Source organism: Bactrocera neohumeralis, unplaced genomic scaffold (genome assembly GCF_024586455.1).
Source record: "Bactrocera neohumeralis isolate Rockhampton unplaced genomic scaffold, APGP_CSIRO_Bneo_wtdbg2-racon-allhic-juicebox.fasta_v2 cluster09, whole genome shotgun sequence".
Taxonomy (NCBI): domain Eukaryota; kingdom Metazoa; phylum Arthropoda; class Insecta; order Diptera; family Tephritidae; genus Bactrocera; species Bactrocera neohumeralis.
In genome coordinates this window covers 9,591,287-9,616,707 of record NW_026089622.1, presented here as the reverse complement: position 1 = coordinate 9,616,707, position 25,421 = coordinate 9,591,287, and the positions used below count along the sequence as shown (strand labels likewise).

At 38.6% G+C, this 25,421-nt stretch overlaps 1 protein-coding gene across 15 annotated transcripts in view; it reads left to right on the top strand.

Moving 5' to 3' along the window:
- The window catches only part of LOC126764476 (FERM domain-containing protein 8), a 459,702-nt gene extending 434,617 nt beyond the window's left edge, over positions 1-25,085 (top strand). For all 15 annotated transcript variants that reach the window (XM_050482181.1, XM_050482183.1, XM_050482172.1 and 12 more), the window contains one exon: positions 25,015-25,085. In XM_050482181.1, coding sequence (XP_050338138.1) covers positions 25,015-25,070 — 56 coding nt within the window. In that variant the 3' untranslated portion in view covers positions 25,071-25,085. The remainder of the gene's footprint in view (positions 1-25,014) is intronic.
- Positions 25,086-25,421: the final 336 nt, after the last annotated feature.

Below are 25,421 nucleotides of genomic sequence, written 5' to 3'. Positions count from 1 at the left end.
TTAAATGTTTAATATATATAACATATGTATATAATGATGAAAATGTTTAACAATATCACTTTAATAAGAAATTAAAACTTTAAATATATAAGCGCGGGTAACGGAAGGGAACCGGGATACTGCGAGGCTGCGAAAAGCGATGCTGCTTGGTCGACGTCGTATCAACGAAAAGTGCGCGAGCTGCTTTCTCAATTCCTTTTGTTCTAATTAGATTGCAGTAAGTCATCGCGTTTGGGTGCATGTGCGTGTATGTGTGTTAATGGGTGGTGTTCTCTCGCATGATGAGGTGAATAGTCGATTCGGTGTGATAAATTGATGCAGATGTGATGCGACGTCGCTACTCATTTAGCCAGGAACTTTAAAAGCTAACTTCTCCAAATTACAATGGATATATTAAATTTAGTATATCATGCTTTAAGGAAACTAAATAGTTTATAATGTTATATGTTTTTTGAAAAGTTTGTTTTCAAAATTGAAAGGAAAAAAGGGTTGTATGAATTTAAACTAAAAAAAGGAATTTAAGAGTACTCAGTCTCGCAGTCATCTAAATACCCAGATTCTCTGAGTCTAAGTACAGTCCAACGGTGTGTGGAGTAATTGAGTTTATAAGGGTTAAAAACGGTTTTATTAGAAAAATGTTATATGGCAACGTTGAAGGTATAAAAAAGGTCTATAACTTATGTTGACTTTTGTCAGACTTTGCTCACATAACCTCAGAGTTTATGTGAAAAATGAACATAACCTAGTTTTTGATATTTTTATTTTATACAAACATTTTTTTGTCACAACATTGGGTGCAAAATAATAACAATAAACTTTATTTTCAATAAAAAAAGAATCTCAAGTCAAAATTTCAGATTTTTTAGAGGTAATTAGGCTTTATGGTTGCAGAAATCTCTTCCTTCTGATGGTATTAAAAGTATATACTTTACACCGGTAGATTTTCGCAGAAAACGCAAACGACTGAAAATTCAAAACTGCTTTTTTATCTAAATAAATTTTGATGATTGAATGTAGGACATACTAGATACATATGAATAACAAAGCTTTTTTTATTAATTATTTGCTTAAGTACGTTTCTTCTTCTTAATTGGCGTAGAAACCGCTTACGCGATTATAGCCGAGTTAACAACAGCGCGCCAGTCGTTTCTTCTTTTCGCTACGTGGCGCCAATTGGATATTCCAAGCGAAGCCAGGTCCTTCTCCACTTGGTCCTTCCAACGGAGTGGAGGTCTTCCTCTTCCTCTGCTTCCCCCGGCGGGTACTGCGTCGAATACTTTCAGAGCTGGAGTGTTTTCGTTCATCCGGACAACATGACCTAGCCAGCGTAGCCGCTGTCTTTTAATTCGCTGAACTATGTCGATGTCGTCGTATATCTCGCACAGCTCATCGTTCCATCGAATGCGGTATTCGCCGTGGCTAACGCGCAAAGGACCATAAATCTTTCGCAGAACTTTTCTCTCGAAAACTCGCAACGTCGACTCATCCGTTGTTGACATCGTCCAAGACTCTGCACCATACAGCAGGACGGGAATTATGAGTGACTTATAGAGTTTGGTTTTTGTTTGTCGAGAGAGGACTTTGCTTCTCAATTGCCTACTCAGTCCGAAGTAGCACCTGTTGGCAAGAGTTATCCTGCGTTGGATTTCTAGGCTGACATTGTTGGTGGTGATAACGCTGGTTCCAAGATAGACGAAATTATCTACGACTTCAAAGTTATGACTGTCAACAGTGACGTGAGTGCCAAGTCGCGAGTGCGACGACTGTTTGTTTGATGACAGGAGATATTTCGTCTTGCCCTCGTTCACTGCCAGACCCATTTTCTGTGCTTCCTTGTCCAGCCTGGAGAAAGCAGACCTAACGGCGCGGGTGTTGAGGCCGATGATATCAATATCATCGGCATACGCCAGCAGCTGTACACTATTATAGAAGATGGTACCTTCTCTATTTAGTTCTGCGGCTCGAACTATTTTCCCCAAAAGCAGGTTGAAAATTCGCACTATAGGGAATCGCCTTGTCTGAAACCTCGTTTGGTATCGAAGGGCTCGGAGAGGTCCTCCCGATCCTGGCGGAGCTTTTGGTGTTACTCAGCGTCAGGTTACACAGCCGTATTAGTTTTGCGCGGATACCAAATTCAGACATCGCGGCATAAAGGCAGCTCCTTTTCGTGCTGTCGAAAGCAGCTTTGAAATCGACGAAGAGGTGGTGTGTGTCGATTCTCCTTTCACGGGTCTTTTCCAAGATTTGGCGCATGGTGAATATCTGATCGGTTGTTGATTTGCCAGGTCTAAAGCCACACTGATAATGTCCAATCAGTTTGTTGACGGTGGGCTTTAATCTTTCACACAATACGCTCGATAGAACCTTATATGTAATGTTGAGGAGGCTAATCCCACGGTAGTTGGCGCAGAATGTGGGGTCTCCTTTTTTATGGATTGGGCATAGCACACTTAAATTCCAAACGTTGGGCATGCTTTCGTCCGACCATATTTTACAATCATATCAATATTTTATCAGTTCTTCGCCGCCGTGTTTGAATAGATCGGCCGGCAATCCGTCGGCCCCTGCCGCTTTGTTGTTCTTCAGGCGGGCAATTGCTATTCGAACTTCTTCATGGTCGGGTAATGGAACGTCTGCTCCATCGTCATCGATTGGGGAATCGGGTTCTCCTTCTCCTGGTGTTGTGCGTTCACTGCCATTCAGCAGGCTGGAGAAGTGTTCCCTCCATAATTTAAGTATGCTCTGGGCATCAGTGACTAGATCACCTTTGGGGGTTCCACAAGAGTACGCTCCGGTCTTGAAACCTTCCGTAAGCCGCCGCATTTTTTCGTCGAATTTTCGAGCATTACCCCTGTCGGCCAGCTTATCAAGCTCTTCATACTCACACATTTCAGCCTCTTTCTTCTTCTGTCTACAAATGCGTCTCGCTTCCCTCTTCAACTCTCGCACTCCTCGTCGTACCAGCTGTTCTTTTGCACTTTCCGAAAACCAATGGTTTTGGTTGCAGCTGTACGTAAGGAGTTTGAAATTCCGTCCCACAGTTCCCTTATACCGAGTTGTTGACGTATGCTCTCAGAGAGCAGGAGTGCAAGCCGAGTAGAAAATCGTTCGGCTGTCTGTTGTGATTGCAGCTTCTCGACGTCGAACCTTCCTTGTGTTTGGTGGCGCGCGTTTTTTGCTGCACAGAGGCGGGTGCGAATCTTAGATGCAACAAGATAGTGGTCCTAGTCGATGTTAGGACCTCGGAGCGCACGCACATCTAAAACACTGGAGACGTGTCTTCCGTCTATCACAACATGATCGATCTGGTTGGTAGTTTTTCGATCCGGAGACAGCCAGGTAGCTTGATGAATCTTCTTATGCTGGAATCTAGTACTACAGATAACCATATTTCGGGCCCCGGCGAAGTCAATCAGCCTCAACCCATTAGGGGATATGTCGTCGTGGAGGCCGAATTTACCGACCGTAGTGCCAAAGACACCTTCTTTGCCCACCCTGGCGTTAAGGTCGCCAAGCACGATTTTGACATCGTGGCGGGGGCAGCCTTCATAAGTGCGCTCCAAGCACTCATAAAAGGCATCTTTGGTCACATCGTCCTTCTCTTCCGTCGGGGCGTGGGCGCAGATCAGCGATATGTTGAAGAACCTCGCTTTGATGCGGATTGTGGCTAGACGTTCATTCACCGCAGTGAATGATAGTACTCGGCGACGGAGTCTCTCTCTCACCACGAATCCTACACCAAACTTGCGCTCCTTTTTATGGCCACTGTAGTAAATGTTACAAGGATCTACTCGCCTCTGTCCTTGTCCCGTCCATCGCATTTCTTGGACGGCGGTGATGTCAGCCTTTGTTTTTACGAGGACATCAACCAGCTGGACAACGGCACCTTCCCAATTAAGGGACCGGACATTCCAGGTGCATTCCCTCAATTCGTAGTCCTTATTTCATTTGCCATGTTCGTCTTCAAAAAGGGGGTCTCTTATCCGAGGCTGGTTATAGCTCTTCACTGGGGGTGTTTTTTTACGTGGCGGGTCCCAAACCCAGCGCACAACCCTATGTAGGGAATGTTTCGCCTTCTCACTTTAGCTCGCCTTCGAACGGATGTTCTTAGGCTACCCAGAGGATACTTGGTCAAAGACCGGAAGTAGTGAGTCGTTTCTGGCCACTCCCAAGTGAATGGCGATCAGAGAACTTTCCTCACTTGCGTGAACTTCTACATATGACTTCATCCTCCGTAAGTATGTTACTTGAAATAATTTAAAAGCAAAAATAGTAAAATTAAATTAGACTATAAAAGAAAGTAATATAAAATATAAAAAATATTCTCTTAAGGCTTTAATTAATAAAAAAAACTTAATGTACAAAGCTGTTTAAATGACTCAACATATGCACACCAGTTTATCTGAAAAAAATGGCACACCCTAAATACTACAAACCACACCTAAGAATACCACACATGATGACAATACACACATAATACCACCACACGATGACACCTCGCACCATCAACCATTGTATAAACCTACAAGTAACAAATCCTATAATTTTCACCCATACATACGCAGGCAAAAGCTTATAGAATGACAGAAATTACATTAAGAATGCAATAGAATGTGGGAAGACTCAGGGCAAAAGCCCAGGCAGTTCGTTAGGGTTTCCTAAATATTCTACTACTAAAACGGCCAAATGCCTTAGAAAAGGCACCAGTGTGTTGCCGTGTTATGCTATCCAATTTATTATTTTAAGTACGTTTTTGTTAAATTTTCAAATGTATTTCGATTATTAAAATTCATAAAGATTAAATTTACCTAGTTTTGATTAAAATTTTATTTATTGTATTAAAATATTAGTAAATCTTTTCTATTTTATTAAAAATATTTGATGAATATAGCTATTTTTGTTTAAATTAATACAAATTGTTTTGTTTAGTATTGTATATATTATATGAGTGAAAATAGGCCTCCAAGGGACCCTAATACCGAAAAAATATCGGTAACGCGCCTATACTGCAAACTCCTTATTATTTTTAAGTCCTTTTATTTAAATCTCTGTGCCGCAAAATCAACTATTTCGATCAGGTGATCTCAGCTGTTGACGACCATATGATTCTTTTGTTACTTGTGTATTTCTACAATGCCATCAACTAACAAAAATGGACTGTATTATCGCGCTCTGCACAAATTCGTGCGCGATAAGTCTTTTGCGCACTCAATTCATTTTTGACATCGGCCTCTTTATAATTATTTTACTTAACATTTGTAACGTGGTTCTAATAATAAATTGTATGCATCCCATACGCGGGTATTTTAATTTTACACACTGGGTGGATTTTGGGTGCCTGATACAATTTGCACACGAGTAAACATGAGTAGTTCTTCGAGCCTTAAAGAAAGGCACTATACTTGTAGATTGAGGTGACAAATACACATAATATGTACATTTATAAGGAAAACAACTAAGGAAGGGTGTAACAGAACATTTTATACTCCCGCAACTCACAAGGATCAAAGCCTCTTAAACAAAAATTAAAATTAAACATAAAAGTAAATCCAAGATTTAATTAATTTTTTCATACTTTTATTAAGATTTCTTACATATTGCCTGATAGTTGCGGTATAAAATGAACCTGTAGTTCGAAAATATTGACTTTATATTTATGAGAAGTATTGACCCGATTTAACCCATTTTTGGCACAAGTTGTAATCCGATTTCGACATTTTTTGGCATTAGATTAAATGTATTAAATACACTATTTGAATATAAAAGTTTTGCTGGCTTCGAAAAGTACTACTGCAAAGTATCGATATGGTATGACTGCAATATTTATGTATATATCGTCGGTACGCAAAGTCAAATAACATTGCAAAATAATGTGTTGTATAATTTAACATTATAGAACTCTTCCACTGCAAAGTGTACTTTTTTTGTGAGCGTATAAAGATGAAAAATTATTAAATTACTAGCTGACCCCGCAGCCGTTGCCCTGCGTGAAATTATGTGTTTTGAAATGAAAAAAAGTTGAAATTATATTCTGTCGAAAATGATTTATTAACGATTTTTCTACATTTTTTTTATGTAGCGCAACTTAATAAACATAACTTTTTGATTTCTGTTCTGATGCGTAAATATATAGAGAAGATGGGTTTCCAACTCGTCAACACACCACATATATCTGACTGTGGGAAAACTTTAGCATTTCCCGATTTCCTTGTGTCCTGTTGATTGTCAACGCAAGGGTAATTTTCCCTGGAAATTGAATACGTTTGAACTGAAAGGGCTGTCCCTTGTATTCGATAACTACGTCCTAATCATTCGGGTTCCATTACACAGTTTCGGCGCATGAAGATTGTGAAACATAATAATGACAGATCCAACTTTAAGACGCAAATGATGCTGGGGCAGGCTTGGTATTGTATTTGGAAATTCCACTGGATAATTTACGGTTTCGTCTTCCTTGTCAAGACGATCGATCGATTTATATGAGCGCAAACCTCCCGGAACTTGACTTTGAATCTTCCAGTTTAAATCCGTAATTTTGGCAGCTAAAATTGCTCGTGCACTCAAGCTATCGCAGTTACGATAATTTGGCCAATGTTCGGATAAACATTCGTGATGAGTTCATCTTCCGTTGAAGTGAATTGATAAAAGGGAGGTGAAATTGATATCAAACCACTGGAAGAATCAACCGAAATTTGCCCATTTCCAATTCTTAGCGAATACAATGTAAAATGTCATCGGCAATGTAATTTTTTCGTATCCCATAATTAACGCGAATTTAAAGGCGGATATGTCGAAATGATCTTCGCGAAAAGTATGCGAACTTCAGTGGCATGCGAAGTCCTATCGCATTGTCCTTCGTCTGTTTCCAGTGATTATCATGTTCCAGCAAATGCTACTGCTGGCATGCTTCTCAAAATGTTGCACACACTGTACCATTCACAATACGCGATGACTTAAATGAAGTTGAACCGCGAGACGCAAAACAGTTGGAAAACTTTCATGAATTGCAAAAGTAAATATCCTACAAAGTGCTTTATTGCAGTTCACATATCGACCCATTTGATACTGCTGATCTCATATCGTTCAAGGCCAATAACCGCTATGTTGCTTTCTTTGGTGACGTACTTGCAAACGTATTTGATCGATTACACCAATCTGCAATATTCAACATTGACATGAGTTTTGAATGTGAATTAAACAAAAGGGGCGAATATGGTACGACCCATGTGTTGTTAACGTCGATATTCACGCCTCTAAATGCTATATGTTCTGCCATTGTCGTCTGGTGAGTGACGCCGATACAGTTAATATCCATCATTTCCCATTCCCGTTTCCGAAAGAAAAGCACATGAGTAGTGTTTCGTGCATTTATTGTCAAACATACAAACCAAAGTGGGATTGTAAGGTTCGCAAGGTCCATGAATCATATTGGTTTTCACCACTTCGTATAATTCTGGATCTATCTCTGAATCAGGAATTTCCGCTGAAATGATTTCATCAATTTGATCTGGTGTAATCACCATCCGCATCCAAAGAAGAATGTGTGCGTGCGGCAAACCTCTTTTTTGCTACTCAACAGAACACATTCAGCATCTAACAGCATCATATATACCATAGGTTGCTTCAAGATAAAGACCATCAAACATCGCAGCTATTGTTTAAAAAGTCGTGCTGTGATATCGTTACGATCGCTAGCTGATTGACCGCGATCCATAATTCCGCACGTATGTCATCGCATTTTGGGAGTACTTCTTGCCTTTCTTTGGGCTGCCATACGTTGATGGCAAAAAGAACGCCGACCAATATTAGCGCCACCTCTTCGTGGCTTCGTAACAAATTTCAATCTGTAATTGATCACATCATCTCAAACATATGTACATAAGGTTTTCACTGAATAATTTTCAATAATTTTTCCTTTGGATAGCCGGAATAAAAAAGTAAGCGACCGCAATTGAACGATTCAAATAATTTACAAATCAAAATATTGAAAAACAAAACAAAACAAAAATTGAAAAAAATGTGTATGGAAAATGTTACTTTTTGGAATTGTCCAATTTTTCGACTTCTCCTCATGAAAAGTATAAGGTATTTTGTTTCTAAACCTTTCCCGATCCACAACAAACAAACATTCATATTTATTGTAACGTTTGTATGGGGAAAAGAAAAGGGCTGTTTTTAGGGATTTTCCGGAAACTATTCGAATTTTTCTCGCCGTAAAAACCATCCTTGAACTTCAACAAACATTTAAGAAAAAGAATTGGCCAAATTGGTCCAGGCGTTATTGAGTTATGCGCGTACATACATTTTTGGTATTCATTTTTATTTATATAGAAAATCAAGTAGGTAGGTAGGAGTGCCGCCCTATCGGGCTCAATTAACACTTGATGTGCCATTTTGATGAGAAAATCAAGTAGTTTCAATAAAAATCATTTCTTCAGTTCTATCGAATACGAAAACACAGACATTCATGAAAATATATTATATTCTTGCTATCATAAGTACAATGCTTGGCCAAAATCAAAGCATTTAATGGAAATTAGTATCTAATAAATTAACAAGAAAGCTTATCAATCCGGCCTGAAGAACAACAAAGCGGCGGTGGCCGATGGATTGCCGGCCGAGCTATTCAAACACGGCGGCGAAGAACTGATAAGGAGCATGTATCAGCTTCTTTGATAAATATGGTCAGACGAAAGAGTGCCCAACAATTCGGAATTTTAGCGTGCAGTACCTTTACATTTTCCGATAACCAATGGTTTCGGTTGCAGCTATATGTATGGAACTTGAAATGCCGTCTCACAATTCCTATATACCGAGTTGTTGACGAATGCTCTCAGAGAGCAGGAGTGCAAGTCGAGTAGAAAATCGTTCTGCTGTCTGTTGTGATTGCAGCTTCTCGACGTCGAACCGGGTCCCAAACCCAGCGCACAACCCTATGTAGGGGATGTTTCGCCTTCTCACTTTAGCTCGCCTTCGAACGGATGTTCTTAGACTACCCAGAGGATACTTGGTCAAAGACCGGAAGTCGTGAGCTGCTTGAGCCATATGTAAAAGAATCGTTTCTGACCACTCCCAAGTGAATGGTGATCAGAGAACTTTCCTCATTTGCGTGAACTTCTACACATGACTCCATCCTCCATAGTCGATCAACCTGGATCAATTTGGGGATGTTTCGTCGTGGAGGCAGAATTTACTGACCGTCGTGCCAAAGCTACCTTCTTTGCCCACCTCTCATAGGTGGGGTCCAAGCACTCATAGAAGGCATCTTTGGTCACATCGTCATTCTCTTTCGTCGAGGCGTGGGCGCAGATCAGCGATATGTTGAAGAACTTCGCTTTGATGCGGATTGTGGCTAGACGTTCATCCACCGGCATGAATGAGAGTACTCGGCGACGGAGTCTCTCTCCCACCACGAATCCCACACCGAATTTGCGCCACAATGCCACAGGAACCTACTCGTTTCAGTCCTGTTCCCGTCCATCGCATTTCTTGGACGGCGGTGATGTCAGCCTTCCCTCTAACGAGGACATCAACCAGCTGGGCAGCGCCACCTTCCCAATAAAGGGACAGGACATTCCTTCAAATCGTAGTCCTTAATTCGTTTGCCATGGTCGTCATCAAAAGGCGGGTCACTCATCCGAGACTGTTTTGTCATTTTCATTGGTACTGTTTTTTACGTGGCGGGTCCCAAACCCAACGCACAACCCTATGCAATAATATGTTTATATTGGTATGAGTATAATTGAGCTAATCCTTAATGCATTTTGGAGGGATGATTCGTTTTCTCACTTTTGCATGCTTCTATTCGGATGTTCTTTGGCTACCCAGAAGATACTGGTCTCAGAAAGGAAGTCGGGAGCTGCTTGAGCCATATGTAAAAACATCGTTTCTGACCACTCCCAAGTGATTGGCACTCATAGAACTTTCCTCAATTGCTTGAACTTCTACACATGCTCCATCCTCCAAGATGTTATATCTTCTATGATTAAACAAACCTTCATCGCACTTGCGACTTGGTTCCCACGTCACTGTTCACAGTCTTAACTTCGAAGTCGAAGAAAATTTTGTCTATCGTGGAACCAGTATTAAGGCAGAATAACTCTTAACAACGTATTTTTTGGACTGAGTAGGCAATTGAGAAGTAACGCCCTCACTCGACGAACAAAAAACAAACTCTTTAAGTCACTCATTACTCCCGTCCAGCTATATGGTGAAGAGGCAGTGACGATGACAACATCTGATGAGTCGACGTTACGAGTTTTCGAGAGAAAAGCTCTGCAGAAGATTTTTGGTCCTTTGCGCATTGGCAAGGGTGAACATTCGATGGAACGATGAGCTGTACGAGTTATACCACGACATCGGTATAGTTCCTCAAATTAAGAGGCAACGGCTACGCCGGTTAGGTCATGCCGTCCGCGTGATGAAAACACTACAACTTTGAAAGTATTCTACGCAGATCCTTCCGTGGAAGCAGAGGAGAGAGAAGTCCTCCACTTAGTTGGAAAAGCATGGTGGAAGAGGACCTGGCTACACATGGAATCTCCAATTGGCACCAAACCGCGAGCAGAAAGAACGACTGGCGCGCTGTTGTTAACTCGGCTATAGTGTGTGGCAGAATTGTCGGGTGATTTGGACTTTGTGTAAACTGTAAAGATTTGGTTCGAATGAACGTGGAGCGAACTTGGTTCTACCGTCTTTTTTTAAAAAAAGAACGTTCTAGAAATAGGCAGAAGTGCCGGGTAATTTGGACTTTGTGTAAAGTCACCGGTGGCGACCGTTAAGGGCACCGTTAACTTATAAGAGCGTACGGAGAATTTGTAGAAGGGTACAGTGTCGGGTACTCTGATATTTTCGTAAAGTGACCGGTGTCGACCATAAAGGGCACCGTTAACTTAAAAGCAAGATGCACAAACAAACTTGTTGTTATTATAAAGAACGTTCTAGAAAGTTGTAAAAGGTACAGTGTCGGGTACTCTTAACTTGGCGTGGTGTGACCGATGCCGACCCTTAAGAGCACCGTTAACTCAAGCCGTTGTGACGCCGATTCTGCGTTGTTAAGCGCAGTCGAAAGTGAGCAGCGATTCGGAATAAACGGCAGCAGGGAGTGAGCAGTTTAAGCATCCTCAGGTGGCGAGAACGTCGAAATAGACTGAGTGGCAAGTGTTTGGCGATACAGATTTTGCGGCAGCAGAGAATGAGCAGTTTAAGCAAGCAGGATTGTCTTTAGTTGGCGAAAGCGTCGAAATAGACTGAGAGGCAAGTATTTGGCGGTACAGATTTTGCGACAGCAGAGAGTGAGTAGTTTAAGCAAGCAGCATTGTCTTCAGTTGGCGAGAGCTTCGAAATAGACTGACAGGCGAGTGTTTGGCGATACAGATTTTCCGGCAGCAGAAAGTAAGCAGAGTAAGCAGCATTGGTACAGTTGGCGTAAGCGTTGAAATAAACTGTGTTTGCGATTGAGTCGATGTATGCAGAGTGTATGCAGGTGAGAACACGAGAGTGAGAAGCGGAGCGGAGCAGTTTATCGTATGTACGTAGAGAGTAAGCGTATAACAGGTATGTGTTAAACATTAACTAATTAGAATCTATTCGCAAAGTTATCGATAAGATTGTACGATTTTTTTGTTTCGATAGTCTATAAGAAAATTAGAAATCACATTGTAAGTTAATTCAAATGAGCTTATAATTAAACCAAATTGAACTAAGTTGTCAAAAAGATTAATTGTGAAAATTAATTGTCTTAAATTTAAATTGCAAGAATTAATTCTGTATTCATTTTGCTATATCCCTTTATAGCATCATGTGACAGATATGTTACAAACGCTTTTAGAGGGTACAAAACATAGGAAAATTAATTTTTCCCTTTTTAGTATAATGTAGCAGCACTGTCACACTCCGTATTTTTCAATTTTAAAATTCTCTGGTTTTTTATGTATTGGCATCACTTACGGATATAAAACGGTACTTTCTTTTTCGCTGTGGTAAAGTTAGTGAATGCACGTGCTTGCAATTACCGAAAAGATAAAAATAAGAAAATTTTCAGTGTTTTAATAAAATATTTAGTGGAAAAGTCCGGGTAAGTTCACTATTATCTTTAATTTCTATAAGATAATACGAAAAATGTTTACTAATGCAATATATAGTGAAGTTTAGGTTTGTACCATTTCTGTAACATTGAGTAATAAGGGTCACTAAAAATTTGTTTTTGTTGATTTCTTATATACTTCACCAGAATGGCGTCTCGTAACTTATCTGCTGATAAAATTCTTGAAGAGTTGATGAATTATTAAAGTAGTGAAGATGGGTTCGAAACTGACGATAATAGCGTTACAGATCCCGATTTTGATCCTGAGGGCGATATAAGTTCAGACTTTGAACTCGATCGTGAGCAAAATGACGCTCTTTTGGAAAACGAAAGGGAAGATATTGACGTTCGCTTAGAGGAATCAGCCATGTCTACAAATGCCACTCAGAAAGCATCGTCACATCGCCCTAAACCAAAAATGAATGTAGTCTGGAAGAAAATGAATATTGAACTAAACGAACATCAAATACGTTTCACGGGAAAGGAAGAACTGCCTGCTGATATTTTGGATTTGGAAACACCCATACAGTTTTTCCTAAAAATATTTCCTCTTGAATTAATCAAAGATATTGCGCAACAAACTAACCTATACATAAGGGAAAAGGATCCCAACAATAGTTTCCATGTATCCGAAATCGACGTTCAACAATTTATTGGGATAACATACTTGATGTCTTTGGTGCACCTCCCGAGAGTGACGAAACATTGGAATAACGAAATCGGTACACCTTTCATAAAGGAAACAATGGCAGCAAATAAGTTTGAAAAATTGAGACAATGTATTCACTTTAATGACAATTCTAAGATGCTTTCTCGTGATCACCCCCAAGCTGATAGACTTTTTAAAATTCGACCAATATTGGCAAAACTAAACGAAACTTGCAAAAAAATTCCGCTACAAAGTCAGCTATGTGTAGATGAGCAAATTTGCTCCACTAAAGCTCGACATAACCTAAAACGATATAACCCTAAAAAGCCGAGAAAATGGGGATTTAAAATATTTGTACTTTGCGACACTAACGCGTTCGCGTATAGTTTTGAAGTGGAATCTGGAACTGAAAATATTTTGAAACCCGGAGAACCAAATTTAGGTGCTGCTTCAAATGCTGTCATGAGACTGGCCAGAAATATTCCAAAGAACCAAAACTATAAACTTTATTTCGACAACTATTTCACGTCATTGTCACTTATAGAATACTTGGCCAAAGAAGGAATTCTTAGTTTAGGAACAATACGATGAAATAGGATACCTGACAACAGATAAGGATATTTCGAAAAACAGCCGTGGTCACAGCGTAGAATATGGTGGAAATGTGCGAGGAATAGATATAGCCACCGTTGTCTGGAAAGACAACAAAAGTGTAATCTTGCTTTTAATTTCGCTGGTGAGCTACCGAAGTCCACAGTACGCCGCTATGATAAGGCAAACAAAAGGTACATAAATACTAAAAGACCTTATATTGTAGCCGAGTATAATCGGCGCATGGGTGGGGTTGATCTCATTGACAGCATCATGGGCCGCTATAAGATATTGCTACGAAGCAAGCGATGGCAAGTTCGTCTATTTTATCAATTTTTAGACCTTGCAATGTCTAATGCTTGGCTCTTATACAAAAGAGCTCATAAAGAAAAAAATTAGAGGGCGATCAGTTGTCATCTGCTGATTTTCGTTTAGAAGTTGCCACGGTGTTGTGCAAATTGGGTACAAAGTCCCCTATGAAGCGAAGAGGAATTGAAGCGGAGATACAATCTTAAAAACATAAGGGCCCAGCCCAACATGTTGCTCCTATGGCAGTTAGGCAAGATCAAGTTGGGCAGAAAAACGAATTCGTTGCAAGCGTCCAGGATGTGTTGGAGTATCACAAACGGTATACGTATGTGAAAAATGTGGTGTGGATTTATGCTACAACAAGCAAAACAACTGCTTCAAAGAATTTCACACTTCTTAAAAAACATGTAAATATTCACGGAATACAAATATTATTATTTAATGAGCTCAGAGACATTGTTACATAACGTGACATATCTGTCACATACTCTTTTTTGTTGTTTTTCACCCAAATAAAAAAAAAAAATTATTTAAATTGTTGAAATTCGTCAAAGTATATTTTAAGGTTTACTTTTACTTATTATATAATAAATATCTAATTTGTTCTCGAAATTCTATACCATTTGCTTTTGTTAACCAACAGTGAACGGATTGATAGAAAAATTGTTGGCACTGGGTATGTCGACAAATGGCCACATTACAGGACACACATTACAGGACAGACTTTGTGAACATTTTGGACTGACTGTAGATGCTGAACACGATAGCTCAGACAGCAAAATAGCTTAGTAAAACAACTTGTTGCCGGCGATGGGGTCTAGCTCTTCGGTCTTCACTCTACGCGATCTCGAGGAATCTTTTTAGCTTTTAGTGGTACGGGGCTACACCCAGTCTAGGAGTGGTTCGATGATTTTTAATCTATTGCCATGGCGGTTCGTTGGGGGGATTTATAAAAGTTTATACGTATATACGGGAAACAATTATTGAAGGGTGGCGCGAAAATTTTTGTTCGCAGTCAACGGGACATAACTAGTTGGAGTACACTTAAACAATGTTTGCAAAAGGCTCAGAACCTTGTTTATGAAAAAGTTCGCACGGGGCGTCAACTCAATGTGAGTATGTTTCAAAACAAGGGTGAAGAAAATTCTGTTACTGAAGATCAGGGACCTAATAGGAAACGTTTTTATAAGTGTGCAGAAGCGGGTCATTTGGCGAATACCTGTAAACAGCAACGACTATCAAAGTGTTTCGGGTGTAATCAGCCAGGGCATCGTATTGCAGAGTGATCAAAGAAGAGAACGGTGGTAAAAAGCGAGGGTGCAAGGGTAATTTGAAATAATGCGTATGACGTCCCTTGGCAGCTTAGTTTTCAAAGAATTATCTATTAACGGGTTTATGTTGTCAGCATTGCTAGACACTGGTTGCTATCTATGCCTCATGCGTTACGATGTGTTGATGAAGTTAGGGAAGATTGATTTATCCAATGATATAAATCATCTTCGTGGAATAAGAAATAGTATACTTACAACTATTGGCAGTTTCATAATTAAAGTTAGCGTAGATGGAGTTAAAGTGGATATCAATTTCCACGTTGTCCGTTAGCGTGACCTTATTTACGATGCAATAATCGGGAGTAGTGTATTAAAGCAGGTCGATTTGGTTATAAAAGAAGGCGAGGTAGAATTTAGAGCAAGGATGAAAGAAACGAAGGTTAAAAACCCCATAGTAGAGAAAAGTGAAGGTAAAATAGAAGTTCTTAATAAGTTTGAAGATCTGTATATGTTCGCAGAAGTAATTTCGGCGAAAACTTTACAGGTAGATTTGTCGCATCTTGAGGGAGAACAAGAAAAGGCAAGAGAAGCCATTGTTTGTAGTTACTCGCACAGTAAGCAGCATGATTCCCCGGTTTCTATAATTCCTTCTACTAGTTATGACGAGGGTGTACATAAGTTGAAAGCTATGTTGAACAGGGCGGCATGTTATAACAAAAGGATTAAGTGGGAGAAATGCCAAATCCTGAAGACGACTTTTGATTTTCTGGGGTATATTATAGAGTGCGGTGCAATAAAGCCAGCAGAAGAGAGGTACCATTCGTATGAGCTAGAGGTGTTAGCGATTGTTAAAGCACTTAAGAAGTGGAGAGATATGTTTCAGAATCGTTACTGAGTGCAACGCGTTCGCAATGACCATGAAAAAGAAGAATATTCCACTAAGAGTATCTCAGTGGGCGTTACTATACAAGACTTTGACTATCAAATAGAACACCGAAATGGCTCGAGGAGCGTCACGTTGAAGCGTTAAGCAGAATAGCGTGTCTTATATTGGAAGATTCTTTGCTGCATAAGCTAAGGCAGGCTCAGCAACAGGATGAATGGATTCGGCCAGTGTGCAAAGTCTTGGAAACAACTGAATACGAGGATTTCTACTTGAAGCAAGTTAAGGAACGCATTCCTTATAATAGAAACAAACATTAAAATAACCTTTTGTTTCAGTAAACAGAATGCATCTAAACAACCTTGAGTTCAAACAATCGAAATGCACTGTCACTACATCAAACAATTATAAACAAACAAGTATCAAAACAACATTGAGTTTGAATACCACAACAATCTTATCTTAAAACAAAGCAAATGTATCTAAGCAAACAATATATATGTTAACAAACCTAAACAAATAATATAATCTGTATCTTAACAAACTATCAACTAGTAATAAGTAAACATACTAGTTAGTATAAATAGAAGTAAGATCCATGTAATAAGTTAGTCTTAAGAATATAAATAAAGAGTACACATTTCGGTGCAGCTCAAAATGTATTCTTTTGACTAATTTTTATTTAATGTAAAAATTAACTGAGGGCTCAACCGGGATTGCAAATTTATTTGCTATCCAAAAAGCCAGATTTTATTCCGAAAGAATTAAATCAAAAAATTGACCGAAAGTAGAACTTCCAGCACTAAATGCCTGCAAAAAGTGCAGAAACAAATGGCAGTGGATATAAGTAAAAGTCCTGTAACGGCGGACAATACTTCCAGAATGAATCAAAAGCAGATCCCGAAAAAACGGACAGCGGCGAATTCAGCAAGATTCACAACAGATCCTGGAACAGCGGACAGCGACAATTCCTGAAAAAGTGGAACAAGGTAAAAAAGTATAGGTCCTGAAATAATGGATAATACTTTCACTAAGATTCGCAATAGACCCTGAAAAAGCGGACAACGTTGAGTCCTGAAAAATTCTGACACATTGAACAGTTAATTATCAGTTAGAAAGAAGCAAAGATGGCCCAACTCCAAGCACAAGTAACTGCATTGATGGTAATTATAAACAAGCAACAAGAGGAATTTATACAAATTTATCCTCGATCGAAAAGTGATAATTTCCACAAGCAACACCAATAACCCAAAAAAAGGCACCGAAAAGAAGACAAGCCAAAAAGGAAAATTATTCTTGAATTCTAGAAAATTAACGCTAATTCAAAACGAACTAAAAGAAGACATCATTTGAAACACGAAAAAATAATTAAGTATGTAATATAGAAAGGTATTAATTATAAACATAAAAAATTAATCAAACACATACGAAAAGTGAAAATTTCCACAAACACAGCCAATAATTCAAAAAACGGCACCGAAAACAAGGCAAGCCAAAAGAGGAAAATTATTGTTGAATTCTAGAAAGTTACAGCTAATTAAAAACTAAATTATAAGAGAAAAGAAAGCATCATAAGAAGCATGCAAAAATAATTATTTACTATCAACTCGTAATATAATATAAAAAGGTAAACACAAAAAATTAAGCAAACACATAAAATAATTAATTATTATAAGCCGACTCCAAGCCTAGATGTTTTGAAATGAGGACATTTCATTTTAACAAAGGGGAGTATTAAGGAACGTATTCCTTATAATAGTAACAAACATTAAAAAAACCTTTTGTTTCAGTAAACAGAATGCATCAAAACAACCTTGAGTTCGAACAATTGAAATGCACTCTCACCACAACAAACAATCCTAAATAAACAAGTATCAAAACAACATTGAGTTTGAATACCACAACAACCTTAGCTTAAAACAAAGCAAATGTATCTAAGCAAACAATATATATGTAAACCAACCTAAACAAATAATATAATCTGTATCTTAACAAACTATCAACTAGTAATAAGTAAACATACTAGTTAGTATAAATAGAAGTAAGATCCATGTAATAAGTTAGTCTTAAGAATATAAATAAAGAGTACACATTTCGGTGCAGCTCAAAATATATTCGTTTGACTAATTTTTACTTAATGTAAAAATTGACTAGCATGGGATATTTCACAAGGATCCAATAAGAGAGCTTATAGTAGTTCCATCGGTGATGGAGAATGAATTAGATTCAGACCGACAAGCGACAAGGGATCAGGCAAAACAAAATATTGCATTGATACAAAAGGAAAACATACCAAATTTTGACAGAAAGAGGAAAGAATCAACAAAAGTACAGACTGGACGAATTAGTCGCCATTAAGCGGACTCAACATGGGGGCGGGCTTAGGTTAAGGTCTAAATATTTTGGTCCATATAAGATTTCGAAGGTGTGAGGACGCGATAGGTATGAGGTCGAGAAGGTCGGCGAGGATGAGGGTCCTGGTTACATGACCAACATCGCCGAATTCATGAAGAGATGGAAACCTTCGTTCTGGCCGAATGAATAAGTAAGGAAGACCGAATATAGGATTGCAACCCTGATCTGACCTGACCTGACTTGCGCACGCATACAACCCTTAACATACACACTGAATCAACGGACTTTAAACGTTAAAAAGTAAACGTTAAAAAGTAGTAAACCAAAAATCAGTGTGACACTTCAATACTAACAGCCGACAAGTAAAGACGTTTCCTCCCGCTTAATTCATATAAAACCTAAGGTTGTATAAAAGAAATTGTGAAACTTAAAGTAAAACCAATTTGAGAAATAAACTGAATGTATTTAAAATAAAATCTAAGTTTGTGCAAAAGAAGTTGTAAAACGTAAACTTAATACGATTTTGTGAAATAAACTAAAAGGTGTTTCTTTTTATCGACAAATAAAATGGAATCCCTACATAAAATGTACTTCGGAAAAATGCCTTAAATTTTTAACATACGCTCGAGTTTTTAGTGCTATTTAAACACATTAAAAAGGAAATATAGGGGTCTGAGAAAAGCTGCAAAGTGTGGTCTATTTCGAGACTTCCTACTTTGTTGACGAAAAAAACAGAAACTTCAAATCTAATGGCGAATGCTTATTATCATTCGAAAGAACATTGTTATGTTGCCCGGGGCTACATCTCAGATGGTCGTTAGAGTATATTGACTGCTAACTGGTGAATGATACGGGCTTTGTTCTGCTCCAAGGCCTGAATCGAAGCGGGATTGTCCACATAGACTTCACATATCCCGAGAGGAAAAGATCTAACGGTGTGATTTCACATGACCTTTGGTGGCCAATCGACCGGCTCAAAACATGAATACATTGATTGATGCGATGTTTGGGAAGTATCGTCGTCTTGCTGAAGTCAAATGTCGCCGAGATCACGAGCTTCAGTCAATTATCATGTCGAGATTGACGGGGTTGTCCTCCCTGCCAAATTCGACAATTCGGATTGCTTAAATACCCATTGTGTCAGAAATGGGATTCGTTGCTGAAAAAATTTGGCTCGAAAATGTCGGATCTTCTTGGAACTTTTCCATACGTCAGTCCGAGTTGCTGCTAACTGCGCCGAATCGACTTTCCACGGCCTTCGTGTACACTCTAAGCTCCACTATATTTTCTTTACTGCGTGCTGGACATGAGCGATTCGGTCGAATATTATCCTATAACGATTGCTCGGTCTCACGATAGATGATGGTGTTGCGAATAGTACACTCAGTAGGCTGATTATATTTAAGAATGTGTTTCGCGAAGCGCGCGAAACACATTCTTTATGAGGGCTGATCGCATTAATTTTTAAATTTGCTCAGCTAACTTTGTGATCTTATTTTCAAGCACTTTATACGTATATAACTGTTACCCTGTGCGTTTCGCTACACCTAAATCGATTAAAACTCTTAAGGGTTTTTACTTTGTGTTTTATTTATTGTTTTAAAATTGTTACTTATTTATAAAACATTTATATTGGTATACAACATTTTTGGTCTTTCCACCTGGCGCGTAAATGAATAAGCACCTTGGTGTTCCCACTCTCGAGCATGCGACGAACAATTGGCCGTGGGAGAAGTACGGTTCTTCCAAATTAACGCCGCACACTTTAAACGTTTGCCCTTGCGATTTGTTGATGGTCATCGCAAAGGCAAGACGTACTGGGAACTGCAAGCGCTTAAATTCAAACGGCATGTCCGTTGGAATCATGGGAATGCGTGGTAAGAGTACAACTTCAACTGCTGTCTTGCCATTTAGTATTGTTGCTTCAATCAAATTTGGCCACAATTTTTTGACTTAAAGTCTTGTGCCATTACACAAAGTCGGTGGCTTCAGATTTCGTAGAAGTATAATGGGTGAACCGACTTTCAGGACCAAACGATGCGGTGGCAGACCGGGGTGATCCAAAGAACTCAAGAATTCAGTTTGATAATTGACTACTTCATCTTGATTTAAAACGCTATCAATCGATGTACATATATGTTGTAGCTTCTCCTGGCAGGTTTTCTTGAATGGCAAAATTGATTTCGTTGACGTGTACATTTTTCGTTGCCAATATTGCGCATTCACTTAAATAATCGTTGCGTTGATAGTGTTGAACAATATTCGGAAATACATTCAATCAATTCTTCTTTCGATTGTAAAAGTGTACAAAAGTTGTTCGGCAATGTGATCAAACCGGTATCATCGATTGGTATTTTGCCTTCGCCAATGTCCAACATCTGCTTCGAAAACGCCGCTGCGGATCGATCATTTTGCAATTGGACTCGCATGTTGATGGTAAGAGTCAGCCTTTGAACATGTCTCCACAAAACTGACGATTTTAAACATACATTTATTTCATCGGCAGGAGTTGATCGAGGAATGACTGAACTATTCCAGCTCCTCGCAAAACTTTTGCCATTTTTGAATTCCTCGATATGTTGCACGTTGGTGTTTCAACGACTTGGATGTTCAACGGTAATTTCAACGCAGAATGTGCTGTTCGGCCGCCCTCAAGTAGAGTAGCAGCGATGCCTGACGAAGCAATTGCCAGCGCAATTTTCTGCTGTGACCGTATAGTAGCAAGAATCAAAGAGATCAGAAACGTTTTCCCTGTACCACCGGGCGCATCAAGAAAGTAGAATCCACCGGCGTTATTGTCAACCGCTCGTATAATCTTATCATAAGCATTTTTCTGCTGAATATTCAATTTGGTAATGTTAGCTTGTATGAAAGCACGCAATTCATTGCAATCGTATTGTTGTTCACGTTGAAGCTCATGGTCAATGATTCGCAATTGTAAGGCACAGATCTTCAACCAATATCAAAGCAGAATTATACATTTGTAATGTATATAGCAAGTCTGCGTCCGATGCTCGATTACGCGCCAAAATTAATAAGTCCTCGGTCATGCACTCTTTGTACTTATTCCACAGTTATTGCGGATTTGACGGAAGGAATGTAGATATTATTATGGCGAATAGTACGCGTATTTGTTTTGGATGAGATGTGAGTGATGCGTCATGAAGTGCGGTGTCCCAATGCATATCATCTTTTAACAAATGCAATCGCTGACATGCTTCACGATACGTCGCACACAACTGACCGTCAACGGTTTCAAATCATCAAATGATCTTGGTCCGCGCACCTTGACTAATAGCAGACGCAAATAAAAACATTCGGCGCTGTTCGGATGGGTGGTGTAAATACGTCTTAAGGCATCGGTTTTACGTACATTTGGATAACCGTCAACACGCTCCCCTTGCTTTCGTCGTTGAAATGTTTTCGATGATGGATTCCAAGTGAAATATTGTGGTATTTCGGAATATAGCAATGTTCTTGCAAATTCATCGTTTTCACACAACTCGAAAAAGGTAGTTAGTGTTGTCCCCGGTGGTCGTGCTAGAGTATGCATATTTGAAGTACATAAATAAAAATGGAAAAATTAACCTAAAACTACATCTTAAACTATGTATTTTACCCACACACACATATGCAATAAGACCCACCAACAGTGTATTTGCGAACCGCATGGAAGCACTTACGAAACAATAACAATACTCACTTGCTTTGTATGTGTTGCACGGTCAGCAGAAAAACACAAAATCGGTTCGAATAAATGTAGCAAATCGATGGAATTAAATCTGGAAAAAACACACAATGTTGAAACACTTTTTTTTACACACACCGCGCATTTTCAAGCAACAATACTCACTTGCTTTGTGTTGTACGCAGAATGTTAATCACGTTGAAATCTGAGATAAATATACACTATGTTGAAACATTTTTTTTGATACACTCAGTGCATTCGGAACACTTACGTTCTGTATGTCTTGTTAGCTTGACAGTCATCCATAGAAAGAACGAATGACAGGTAAAAACGATCAACATGCGACGTTAATGTTTTTTATTAATTGTAAACATCCGCCAGTTGTTTCTGTTTATTAGTAAAAGGCATTTGACAGGACTGCCAATCTTGCGGCAAACCATTATTTCATGAGAATTTGTATAGGCGGGATGTATCATTTTTTTTGTGCAAAACGTGCAATGATACACACATTAAATTTCTTATGTGCACCCTCCAAACAGACCCCAATCACCCCTGAAAATTTCATTGAAATCGGGCAAGCCGTCTAGGAGGAGTATGCGAACAGGAAGTTTTGCCACTTAATTTTATATACATATATAGATAAATACAAACATACATATACATATATTACTCCATTCAGCCGAATATTATTTGGTTTGTGAGATATGTACAATAAACTTTTTAGGGGTCGGAGTCCACTGACTTTTCAAACACATTTTATAGTGCACATGCCGCAGTTTTGTATCTTGATTTATAGTTTAACTATAATCCTTTAAAACTTTTCAGCTAACAGCATTTTGTTGGCATTGTTAGGTTCCGATTTCGTGTAAGTTTATGCCTACATTACAAACTCTGCGCATAAAGCATGAGCAGTAGGGTGGTTTTTCAAAATAAATTTTCAATTTTTGGAAGTGCTCACATCCAGAAATGTGCCATTTGGTGTAAAAATACAATTGTGACAGTTTCAGCTCAATCGGATTTTGCCTTCCCGTGCCGAAAAGGCCTTAAAGTTTGATGAAATTGCCATTTTTCGCGAAAAAGCGTTATTTTTCGACTTTAACTTATGACTGATTCCACCTGTTACAATAAATTTATTATCAAATGAAAGGTAATTCTGTTGAAATTAAAGTCTATTATAATACATTTTCTTTAGAAATGCATGATTTGGAAGATATTTAACATTTAATGGACCAAGTTCGTGTCAAATGCCTTAGTATAGTTCTTCGCAGTAACACTCGAGGTTCTCCCCGATTTTTGAAACTATCCTTACCTTAACCATAAACAATGCATACACTGAGATCCTTTATTTTATTATAATAGAAAAAGCTAGAAATTAGTAAAATCTTTTAGTTATATATTGTATTTTCAGTTTTCGTACATTAATTGGTACAATATTTAACGAAAAGATAAGACGATGGGAACAAATCTATTTAAAAAATAAACATATAGAATAGAAAATTCATACTAAAAACAAAAATTATAAAAAAATTATCAATTTATTTATATATTATTATTTCCAATATCATTCATCAGATAAGGGTAGAGAAAGGGTACTTTTGGAAGTATCAGGGTAAAGCCGACGACAATCCGCTACCACCTGAAGCAGGAATTGTTTTTGCTCCTCATCTTATGTAAGAATACTATTGAAGTCTTGAATTAACTTAACCCCTCTCTCTGCCGTGTCGTTTACTACCTTCATACTCCTAACAAAACTTTGAAGTTTCAAAAAGTCTTTATTTTCGGACCATTTCTTGGGGTTCTCTGTCAAAAAATCAGTTTTGACTTTGAAATATTAGAAAAAGGCCAGGCTTTGATCCGAAACAAAGTTCTGAAGCGAAATATTTTTAAATAGGTTTACAGCTTCATTTTCAGAAACTTGCACCCTCATTATCCTTGAAGACCGTTCTCTCTCTTTTTTGCTATTTTTCTTTTTATTTCATTTGAAACATTTTTGTCAAATAAGCTAAGGCAAATCAGTTCCGGGTTCAGATACCACAGGTGAAGTAAATATTTTCCCATTACCTTTTCTGATACACCTTGATCAATACGTCTGTACTTAATTACATTCTGAACAAATTGTAAATCATTACTAGGTGCACTTATTGCGTTTGAAGCTTGACACCACATCTTCACATACAAATTAACAATAAATAAACAAATAGCTTTTAGTGAACTGAACTCCTCTTCGGACATAGAAAACTGTTCTCTAAAAATGAACATTTTCAGAGAGTAAATGGCTTTTGCCATCCAACGGGCGTAATGATAAGCACCAGGAGTGTTAAACGAAACATCGTGAGAAGGGACTTTTCCTAAAAATATTAAACATAACTTAATAAGTTCTAAGTAATCATCCCTCGGCTGTTTTTCAGTTTACTGAAAGAGAAGAAATTCCGAAATCTCTTTTTCGAACTCTTTCACTGACTTCTTTACCGAATCATCCTGTACCCCTTCAATGTATTTAGACTGATCTATGTTAGGCCAATGTATTTGAAGTCTTCTAAATATGTACATATGTCAGTTTGGGGAGCAGTCGTTGATCCCATTTTGTACTCAAATACTGACCGTAAAACGACTTCTAAAATGTGATGGTGGCAGGCTAATTACAACAAACTTTTACCTAGCTGTTTTTCTAACAAGGTGCATGCGGCTTTCATTCGTCCTGTGTTGGAAGCCGTCGTATCAAAACACATACCAACAATTTTATCGCCAATATCCCATTCTTTTAGACTACCGCTAACAGCTTCTGCCTGACTGGCGCTTGTGGAATTTTCTAATTCTGGGACCCCCAGTAGTTGTTCATAGTCTCCTTTGCTTACCAAGACTGCCAACCGTTCAGCACATTCTTTCTGAAGAAGGTTTGATAAAAGTTTTCCATCCCAATGAACAACAATACCCTCTAAGTCTAAGTTTTTAAACCTCGCCTAGATTTTCTGGGCCCGTTGACTTCGAAAGGATATTCTGCGTTTTCTTAAAGCACTTCTACCAAGTTCAAATTCCTCGACATTACAGCCCAGACTTTCAGCTGTTGCGAAAATTATTCGCACAGCATTTCTATCAGAAATTTTGTACCTATCTAGCAAAATTGATAATTTTTCCGTCATTACTTCTTTATAACCACGACTGTATTTCATTTTTAATTGTCAGACTGGATGACTCATAAGCAGACAAGCGGCGAATATATATACTGGAAGAAGATATGATGATGATCCAGCAGCGAGATCTACCACTGCATGTATACCATGACAACCTCAATCAAGCATTAAACGTTGTACTATCTAAACTCGAGATTACGCATAAAAACGAGTATGAGATGCAAGCCCTCAGTCAGGAAACACAGCTGAAGGAATCCGCACCTTCATATCTAGACAAATAAGTACATCTATAAAAACGCACTCTACTCCCGAGGCTGTACCACACTCATGGAAGCGTACAGTACCGCCAGAACTATGCAACATGACACATGCTACCAAAACTTCGAGTACATATCGATAATGAATCATCACTTACCACACAGCTCTAATTAACAAAACACATACAGAAACAATCAACAA